General features: G+C 43.7%; 1 protein-coding gene across 2 annotated transcripts in view; it reads left to right on the top strand.

Moving 5' to 3' along the window:
• Positions 1-2,546: 2,546 nt before the first annotated feature.
• nkain2 (sodium/potassium transporting ATPase interacting 2) overlaps positions 2,547-11,178 on the top strand; it is a gene marked incomplete at both ends in the record, with an annotated part of 59,725 nt that continues 51,093 nt past the window's right edge. For both annotated transcript variants that reach the window (XM_079179771.1, XM_079179770.1), the window contains one exon: positions 2,547-2,600. In XM_079179771.1, coding sequence (XP_079035897.1) covers positions 2,547-2,600 — 54 coding nt within the window. The remainder of the gene's footprint in view (positions 2,601-11,178) is intronic.

Raw genomic sequence — 11,178 nt, 5'->3', positions numbered from 1 at the left:
AGCAGCTGCACGCCGACCAAAGCCACATCTCTCTCTGTCTATGTTAGTGAGTCTCAGTCAGTGAAAAGAGCCCCGCCGCTCCCCTGCCGAGCGGAACATCAGCCTCATCAAGTCAGCGGGAGGCAGCGGCCACAGGGCCGGAAGTAGGATCTTACAGCCTTCAACATAAAAGAGTCTAAAGACTGAACTATTCTTGAAGTCAAGTTTAAAAAAAATGGATTGAAAAATGTCCACTCTTGAAAATATATAATTAAGCTATAATTAACAATAACAAAAAAGCAGAGCAGACAAAAATAGATAGACTTTAATAAAACTTGGTGAAAATATTCCACAAATAAAATGTGTGTATAGGTTTAGCAGCAATAAGGTACATTTGTTGTCCACTGTTGTCCACCCCCCTTATTAAACCTCAAGGCCTATGATTTCTGGCGAGGTGTCAGCACAATCCAGCAAAAATGTTGTGCACAAACGTCGGACAGACCAATTTGTGGAGTTTAAGATTGCAAGTGCGACAAAGTATTCAAATGGCCAATCTTTTCTTAATCCAACCAGGAAACCTGACTCGAGTCTGAGGTGCAGAAGTTAATAAATAAAAAACAAAAGAAAGAAAACCAAACGACAATCAGACCTGGTCCAAATACGGTCGACCTAAACAGATAGAGAACACCACATAGTATAGGAACATTTTCTCTGGACAATTTTTCTTTCTCATGTGATGATTATGATCAGCAAGTGTTGATCAGAGACCCTGCATGGACCCCAATTCGATTGAATAAAGTCTACTGGTCTATTGCACCCAATGCAGCTTGGGTCTTAGATCAGGTCTCCGAATATATATACATATATATATATATATATATATATATATATATATATATATATATATATATATATATATATATATATATATATATATATATATATACATATGTATATATACATATATATATACACGTTATCTATGCCAAAGTAATATTGGAGAGCTCTCCTCCATCACAAGCCAGGGTCGTTCCAAGATGTACTTTTATTTAGAAAATCACAACCAGAACAGCTATGCTGCTGGGTGGTGTTTGACTTGACAGATGGCAAGCGTGAGACGCTCCTCGCGGCTGTGTCTCTCGGTCCGTTGGTCCGTCCCGGTTCCCATTGTCTCCCCTTTTGCACTCCTCGAAGACAACCCAGAGACGATGAAATAAAACTTAGCCGTTCTTCCGCGCTCACATCGCTTTGCGCACGTTACATTTGGAGACTTACCTCGAACTGAAGTCTCACCTTGTGTCTCTCTCCATCCGAAATGTGGACATTGTTTGCTGTCTTTTTTTCATTCTAACGGTGTAGAGATGTATTCGCTTTAACGGAGTGGAGGCGGTGAATTTAACCGACCGACGGGGCAGGCGGACACGGTGGAGCGGTCAAAACGGCGGTTGTGTGTTGTGGAGCTGACGGAGAGATGAACCGGAGGAGGACTTGTTAACGTGAGCCAACAAGAGACGCAGAAATCCTCTCCCAGCGGCGGGTGACATGCAACATTTTTACTCAACAAATTAAGAGGAAAAAATACTGGATTACAACCGCGCTGTTGGAGATAAAAATATAAATACAAATAGATAAAGAAACGCGGTGTTATCGTTCCGGTGTGAATGAGAGGATGTTGCCGCTACATGCCCATTAGTTCCCCCGAGAGGAGAGCGGAGGAGAGGAGGCAGCAGGGACCACTTTCACTTGTTTCCTCCACCCTACAACAAAATTAGGCTGTTTTAATCAGCCAAATCCAAAGTGGTGCCTAATCGGATTATCCAGCAAAAGAACATCTAATCTGGGATATCCATCCATCTAATATCAGCGTTTCTCCCTTGATTGGACAGGCTTTCAAGTGTTTGTGTGAGTGACTCTGTGACAAGGATGCGACCAGCCGACGTGATCGTAGACTTTGTGGTCCAGTAGATGATGATTGAACGAGTAGTCCCTGTTTTGGACATAATTGGAGAGTCACTGTAACCCTCGTTTCATTGGTACCGGGTAGTTTATTTGTGTCAAGAGACCCACATGATCACAAATCTGACTTAATTCTGCCCAATCAATCAAAATGCACCACACCACCTGATTTTATTTTTCAGAATACCAAACTGCCTTCAGTGACAAGAGGCTTGGAAAGGGATTTCCTGCACAACTAAACGCCGGATACGTCAAGAAAAATCCGTGGATTTGAATCATCCCCAAGTGTCCATTTTGATCCCTGACCCCTCATGTGTTTTGGGAATCCAGGGGACCAGGTTTACCCGTCAAGCGACCCGACCATCTGAATGAAGTAGCAGCCTTTTTATTCCCCTGAGCTCCGGCGAGTATACAGGGGCTGCACTCTGTTCTCCGAGGCCGAGCAGCGAGAGCCTCCACCTGGGCTGCCAGCCAGCCAGACGGTCCTCCGGGGGAGGGGGAGGGGGGGGGGGGGGCTTTTGGGATTTCGAAGGTCCAGCTGGAGGATTTGGGGAGTTTTACCCAGAGTTTCTTCTCCACGTGGATCACTGGAGAGAGAGGAGGAGAACACCATGGGGTGCTGCAGTGGCAGGTGTACCCTGGCCTTCATCTGTGGCATGCAGCTGGTAAGTGTTCATCTTTACTATTGATCCTAAGGGGGCTGGGGGGGGGGGGGGGGGGGGGGGGGGCTGGATGGGCAGATCAATCCGGAGAAAGTAAGGTTGTTTTTTTGTTGGTAACAGTTCAGCAAAAGACAAGAAAACACACGTACGTCTTTAGGTGACGGGACATGGAGCAGGGTATGGGCGCATAGATGGAAAGATGGATGACTGAAAGGTCACATTTCAGATGCTAATAGGTGCGTAAAAGGTCACGATACAAGCCGGGATCTGGTTTCAGGGACAGACTGACAAATGGTGGATTGAACGGATGAATGGCTGTTGGTGGGAGCTCCGTGCTAAGAGTCCATATAGAGCACTGATGGATGATGGAGGCTTTGAGTGACAAATTGAAAGGAAGTAAAGGAGGGATGGATGGATGGCTGGCTGGATGGATAGATGTGTGGGGCAGGTACATGTGATTTATTTGGGGGGTGGGTGTGTATGGATGGATGGAGGGAGGGAGCAATAGAGCTGATATAAACTCATGGAATCAACTCCTTCTGTCTCTCTCTCTTTACTGTACTCTCCCATCACCATCTGTGTCAATGGAAACTGGTAACAGGCAAGACAATAGGGAAGGGTCTGTAGGTGTGTGTGTGTGTGTGTGAGGATGTGCAATGGGAAGTGCTGTCATTAGTTGAGTCATGTAAGTCCTTCACATCAAAAGGAAAATCCCATGTAGACCTTTAACAACGATATGAAGCAGCGAATGTCAGGTCAAGAAATGTTTAGCTGAAGCACGATGATTGTTAAATCATACGGACAGAAAATCCATCACAGGAAAAAAAGGAAGAGAAATTTAAAACAACGTTGACACATTATGGTTAAAGTTCATCTGGCAAACATGTTAGCACATGGCTACTTATTTACAGAACATAAGCAATCTTTGCATTCATTTAAAGTTGTGTTTCTGGCCAATGTAAGAATGTGTCTTTTGTTTTCCACCTACTCCCGAGGGAACTCCTTTAGCTGTTAACTGCTCTGTGTTCAACCGGCTAGCTGCTAACGTTTGTCGGGATGCTGTTTTAGTGCTGAGCAGGTAGTGCTCAGTGGTCGTAGAAGAAAAAGTTGCGTCCGGAAACACCGCTAATCAGAGCGGTGAGAACGAGTTGTGCGCCCCAAAACCAAACACTTGGACCTTTGGCCTGTTATTTGTGGTGTTTTGATTGCTATCATAAAAAAAAAAAAAAATCTTTAAATGATGCAGTAACAGAAGATCTAGAAATGTGTATGGAAACTGAAGACATACCGAGGTACAGAATGGGACATTGTTCACACGTGCACTGATGCATAAACATGAGCAGAAGTGCTTGTGTCATAGCATCCTCCGCTCATGGAGTCATGTACAGTAAAGACCCTTTGTCGCGTTGAATAGGACACTGTTACAGACCTGATAGCATGCGTGTCAATCCATTTACCAACGTATATGAATGTGTGCTTGTGAAAAGTCCATTGTGCTGTGAAATGGCACATTTGTCCTAATGCACATTTTCATTCTGTTTTTCATTTTAAACCCATTTTTCGGAAACAACAGCCAACATGTGTTTACAGCACAATGCCGATGAGATTGGCTCATGTGCTGCACATACATGAAACCATTGTGCTGTGTGTTCCAGTAGGTGACAAAAGAGGGGAGGGTTTTACCAGTGTGTGTGTGTGTTTGTGTGTGTGTGTGTGTGTGCTGTGAATAAGATGCTGTCACAGTGATAGTCATTGAGTCTAATGTGGTGGAACTAATGCTATGCCATAGTCAACAACATGTTTTGCTCTGTTAGTCGTTGTAATAGCGTAGCCAGCTGATAGCACCACCAGCTGAGTGGGAGGTCTTAACATTACAGTGTGTTACAGTTCGCCCGTGCACAGTCGGCTCTGCTGTAGTCGCAGCCCGATGAGTCTCACATTGTAAGAATGTATTGATAAAGATCTTAAGTTATAGTGTCATTGCTGTAGTCACCCACAGGAAACCAAGCTGCCCACATCCCTCTGTGTTAAAGGAAACCTAACTGACCACAAATTAAAAGACGGCCTCGTTCTCCGCTTGCTTCTCAGCGGAAGGTAATTGTTTTTGCCATGTAAGCTTCCCACTTAATAGTTGACCCCGCCAAGCAGGAAAACAATGCTGGTCAGCGTGTCTTATGTAGTGGAACTGATGTCTTAATGTTAACACTTAACAGCATTCCCCCCCCCCCCCCCCCCCTCCTCCTGCTTCATTTACCAAGTTAATTGGTCGAGATATGCGATGTCACTGTAGCTATGCAGGGATCAGTGATTCCGGGTTGGAGGTACGTCTGTTTCAGAGCTGACGTCACCGTGTGTCGAGTATGGTCGGTCCCAACAGGTGAAACTGAGCCAGCATGGGATCCAAATGAGAGTAAATGTAGTGTATTCCTGTGTGCTAGGCTTATTAGTTACCTTTAAGGTTACTCAGGTTTCTTTTTTTTTGGGGGGGGGGGGCAAACCACAGCTCAATGGACCACCTTTCTGTAAAACCCAAGGTGCATAACTCAAAGATATTCAGTTTACATAAGAGACAAAAACAAGAAGCAAATCCTCACAATACAGAAGCAGGAACCAGAGAACGTGTGGCCTTTTTGCTTTGAAAATGACTTCAACAGTTAGTTGATTATGATTGTTACAGGTTCTTTTTTTTTTTTTTTCAGCCAATTCACGAATCATACTAATTGTTTCAGCGACATTTGAAAGGCCGAATCGAGGCGTCTCAGACACGCTGGGAGACGTTGATTGAAGTACTGTAATCATGTGATTTGGTCCTCACACTGTGGGATCAAGTGTGGAGCTGTTGTTGAATCAACACGTCTGCTGGCAGTGAAAATAGTACTAACCACAAAGTAAGAGTTGATTTGTTGAGATTTGGTTTGAAAGTACTGCTTTTAATGAATAACAATGTTAAAAATGTTGACTTAAATATCTGTATAGTCAAGGATATGTTGGCCAAATGGGTGAAGATGTTTAAGATATCCAAAAGATGCGTATTTACTCTCATGCAGAGAGTTAGATGAGATGAGAGAAACTACTCTCTCGTCACTCTCAAATCTGTATGTTACACTAAATCTGAAGCTACAGTCAGCTGCTGGATAGCTTAGCTTAGCATAAAGACTGGAATCAAGAGAAAAAAGCTAGCCTGACTGTCTAAAAGTACCTAAATCTGCACGTCTCTCTAATTAAGGCCATGGATGTATAAAGAGGACTGGATACAGCATTGGAGGCGGGGCCTCCTTCAGAGTTGCTCTGTCGTGCATTAAGCAGAAAAAGCTCGACTCTCGAGTATAAAATACTGATGCCGAAGATCTCGCGAATCTTGATCAATGGCACAAGTGCACTAGCGTTTTCTTTAACTCCGCCTCCCAGCTCTTGGTCCCGCCTCTTTCTCAGGGACCATACAATACTCTGGATTTGGCTATTAGTGCATTTTACAACGATTTCAATAAGCGCCATTCAGGGGGTCGTTTCTTACCTCAGAGAAAATTATCCTCTGATGTGCCTCTTTCCTAATTTTCTAAGGGAAAAAGTATTTTTAAGCCCAATGATTAAGACATTATATGTTGTTTTATTTAATCAGTACAAAACCAAAGAGTAAAAAACGACAGGTTGAAGTTTCACAGTGCAGCTTCTCGAGTCTTGTTGTCACTGTGAGGTTGCCAGCGAAGAATCAAACACTGCGCCTGGCCAAGAAATAGTCCCACACAGCTAAACCAACAAAATACTATATTTACCCTATCGACATAAGAGCGGTGTATTCTGGTCCACAGTAACTCGTGACTACCAGGCGAATAAGGATATTTCCCCAAATTCCCTATTTCCCTATATATCTCCATATTGAGAAAAATACATGGAAATGAGTTATTTAAGTCTGAATTAGTTGCGACAGTAATATTATTTGAAACACACGCTGTCTCATAGTGCTGTGAGCGGAAGAGAGAGATGAAAATTAGAGAGTTGGTACCAAATACAAGAGAGCAAACAGATCAAAGCAGATCAGATGGTGTTTCTCCCAATACAATTTTGCATACACACACACACACACACACTTATGCCACTGGTGAGTCACTTTGTGTGCCGATGATTGTGGCCCTATTGCGGTTGCTATATCGGTCCACACACCCACCAACCTGTCACAGAGATGATTACTAAATCAGCCAATGACGGCAGCCGATGGCCTTCCTCCATTGGCTGGTTCAGTGGAGCGCGTTGTTTACGTTGATGGAACGTTAATGATGTTGTTGGTGTGCAAGTTAATTGAATACAGTGAATGGAGCATAATTACGGCTTTGCGACACGGCGTAATGCAGAATTACGGTGAGATAATGATTCATGATCCGATGGAATACAAAGAAAACCCCAATGTACAAGTACAAGCTTTATATGTACTGTAACAGGGCCTGACATACGGTGTCCGTAGGCTATCGGAGAGTGGCAGTACATCCCTGTGACATTTCCACCATTGAGGGACATGATGAATAATTTACCACTTTGGAAGCTGCGACATGAATGCAGAAATGGTATCTCTGCATGTGCGCCGTGTGTGTTACCTGATTGCAAAAACCGTCGTGTGCAGTCGTTCGAACCAAAAGAAGTCAATACTCATTTGAGATGCATTTCAGTGAGAATAAAAAAAAAATAGAAAAACACAGATAAATCATTCTTGACATGTTGGATTTTACCAGGAACAGTTTGGCTTTGCAAATATATGCAAACGTCAATTCCCTCAACATGAAATGAAACGGAAAAACATCTACCGGTGAATTTGGTTAATGTCGGTGGATCTGGTTTGCAAATTTGGAATAAATTGTCGACTTAAATTAAGATATTGGAGTTTTGAAAAAAGCCCACTCAGTCTGATTCTATTCCAGCTCCTATAATTTCATGATATTCAGTCACAGTTATTGTGCAATATGCCGGGTGTGCATCATTTTGAAGCTAATCCACTTTGAGAGTGCTTTGAGTTGAAAGCGACGGGAGCTCCTGCACTCTCTGGCAACAAACACAATCTCTAGACCTCCTTCCTCATCGCCGCGACTCAGTGAGATAAAAAAGGCTTCACTATCCTTTATGTGCAACTCCGCTTTCAACAAGGGCCACACGCCATGCCAGCTCCGAGTCTATAGATTTTCTGTCGCGTTTTCTTTTTCTCAGCCTCTAATTTGTCAGTTTCTCTTGCCGCCAGGGTCTGTCTTGCCCACCATTTCTGTGGATGTCTTTCTTACCTTTTTCATTTCTTTATCTCTCTCCACCCCCTCTCTCTCTCTCTCTCTCCCTCTCTCTCTCTCTCTCTCCCTCTCTCTCTCCCTCTCTCTCTCCACTCGGAGGAATGCAGCCATCATACCTTGGCCACTGACACTTGAATGCCGATCCATTCGACGTGTTTCAATAGAGGCAGAAAAAGTACCTTCCCCCCCCACTGGTCCTGTTGAGGTGGTTCCATTGTGCCAAATCCGTCCGACAACCTGGATCAGTCCAAGCTGCGTTGCTATTGTTCCGGTGGTTCTCCGTGATAAAAACATTATTGTACTATTCTGGCTTTCAGCTGTCAATAAAATATGACGGTGCTGGCTTTTTGAGAAACTGCTGGTGAATGCAGGTAACGTGTAATGGGATCATGTACAGCAAGTGCTCATTACATGGCTAGTATTTTTCTATAGCCCCATATAAATGTGTCTGATTGTATCTTTTGAAGTTGTGCAGTTGAAAGCAAACTCACTGACACCAGATTCTTAAGAGCCTTTATGAGCTTTTGCTAGTTCATCGTATCTGCAGATGCCCGTAAGGTACAGACAGGAAAAAACAACAGGCCAATCAGCTTGTGCCGGGAAACTGTAGTCAAAATGCAACCCTTTTTTATTTCGCAGTGGTTCAGAAGTAACATTTCTGCTGCAGGAATTCAATCTGCAAAGTCTGAACGGTGTTATTGACAGTAAACCTCACTAAGAGACACTCAGTTTATTTCAGGGCAAATGTGGTGCTGTGATATCATCGATCAGGCAAATGGATCAGCTCTGTTGAAGCGAACAGATATTTCTGATGACTCTGTCGGAACCTCTGCTTCCTCTAGTACACTAACGCGGATTGAAAGTAGGCTACTTCTTCCTTTCTTAGTTCTCAGCATCGATCTTCCCTCTTTTCGCCCTAGTTCTTTGCTAATTAACTTTCTTTAAAACGTCTCATCCTCGAACGTCGAATGATTACACAGTTCTATGTTTAACGCGGCAAATAATGCCTGTGCCGAAACGTGTAAGAAGAAAGGCAAAGCCCGACTTCACACAGCTGTTGACAGCAGTACGCGGCGTGCGGACTCACGCTGGTTGTCTGCAAATGTTTCTCTGTGATAGTTGACTTTTATGTTCCTCTAAAAACTATATAAAACATGGATACGATTATTTCACACTAACCACAAGCCCATTTCCAGATGTTCTTCTACTTTAACTGATGCTGTCAAAGATGAACATTTTCTTTTTACATCTGTAATGTTGTGATGAATACGACCGTATGAGGGGAAAACCTTGCCCCCGGTCTACATATGACGTTTGGCTGTAATTGTGTGGCACCACATGTGCTGTGCTGACAACAGCACAGCCCCATTATTCTGCACAATTTGGAGACTTCAAAATTCAGCCAATATATTCAGACCAACTTTTGCAGCGGAAAATGGTGCAGCAAGGTGTGTTTTCACGCTGGAATGTGTCCAAGGGGCCGAGCAGGAGGCTGTTAGAGCCTCCCAGCTTGATGTTACTGCTGAGTGCTGCTGCTGCTGATGACAAGGTCTTTCACAACACATCTGGAGGTGACTCTCTCTTCACCAATTGATCTCTGATGGCGTGGATAGAGTAACGGATGTGTGTAGCTGTCTATAGCTATTTGAGCCCTACACTTAGCTTCTGGTTTCATATTTAAGTCAATGAGTCGCTCTGGCTTTTGAGTGTTGTAGACCCTCCTCCTGTCTTACCTACTAGCATCTGTACTTCTTTAAGAGATGTTCTTACGTTAGTCTTTTCTGGTCTTTTATCTGTTTCCAAAAAGAGCACCTCACTTTTCTGTTTGTTTATTCCTTTGCAAAGCTTTCTCATGAACTGCAATTTTCCACACTAGATGTCTTTGTTTTATTTATCGTAAACACGGCGGGAGTTCTCCTCCTAGTTGAGATTGTAGCGTGTCGTGTACAAAGCATTCGGTGGCTCACAGAGAGGGCGCAAAAACCATGACACTGTATCAGCTCACGCTGTCATCATGAAACAGTTTGCGAAACTGTGAAAGAGTGGAATCTGTGAAAAGTGAAATCTTTTTCTTTTGAGTGGGGAAGGCTGACTCAATCTACATCCTTCCGCAGCTCAGTGGAGGCTTTAAATTGAACCCTTACACAGTTGTATTATTTGTTCTACAGTCTCAGTGATACTGACACGCACACGGAATCACATCCACTGTGTAGAACACTCTTGTGCCCTATATCACTCAAACAATGTTAATTATCAGTAAAATACAAAGTGTGATTGCAATACTTCATTAGTTTAGACAGACGATGTTTTGTTGTTTTTTTGATGTATGACTTTGTCTTTTACTTCTCTTTTAAAAAAACCAAGTTTTCTTCTCCTCATGTTTGCTATTGCGGATAGCTCTTAATGCTACACTGCCCATGAGCCTCAGCCACCTATGCTATGGAGAGGAAGCCAGTTTATACACTTCATTACTGCAGTTATGATCAAAACATGGCGCCTTAGCTGCTGAAATCACCCAAAAATGGACCCAGAATCCGACACTGAATTCAGTTAAGCTGCAGATTGTAAAAATAAGTATTGGCCCTTTTTTTTTTAGTCATTGAAGACATTTGACATGTCTCAGTGGGAGAAGGCTATTTTTACTAATCAAGGCCGAATTCTCTGCAGCTGCTTCGGTTTCACAGTCTTGGTATTGTTCTTTGATTCGTTATTTCAACAGCAGGAAGTTTATCCTTTGCGGCAATGGCAGTTATTTCGTCTCCGATGCAAGGAACAAAGAGGACATGTATCAAAAGATACATCGATGTATGGCAAAGTTCATAGGGGCTCACTACTCAAAGAGTGACAACATTCGTCCAAAGTGTTTTTCTCGAGCAAACACATTGGTGTCTTCCTGTAGTAGTGTGAGGAAAAACCATACAATGAAAATGGCACAAGACTGAGTGAGAGGAAAGAGGCGACGACATGCAACAAAGGGTCGCGCACTGGATTTGGAGCGAGCGATACCTCCGGCTGCTTGTGTGTCTGCTGAGCTGCCAAGATGTGTATCGTACGGTGCTGGAAGCCGACCTTGTGCGTGACCACCGCTGATGGATGAGCTGATGGTGTTTGGCCGAATACTGCTGCCTCAATATTTACACACAGGCAGACAGGCGGCTTGACACGGAGGGCGCGCAGGCAGACGTACAGACAGACACTTGCTTTTCCCTCCGTTTTATTTTAATAGACATCAAACTGCGCTGGTGCTCGCCCGCTCCCCTCAAGGTGAAACGCTCCCCCGTTGTTCCGTGAGAACGCACATCCTGTTGATGCAG

This window comes from Pholis gunnellus (genome assembly GCF_910591455.1).
Source record: "Pholis gunnellus genome assembly, chromosome: 19".
NCBI classification, from domain to species: domain Eukaryota; kingdom Metazoa; phylum Chordata; class Actinopteri; order Perciformes; family Pholidae; genus Pholis; species Pholis gunnellus.
The sequence above is the reverse complement of the archived record's forward strand: the minus strand, read 5'-3'. Positions and strand labels throughout refer to the sequence as shown.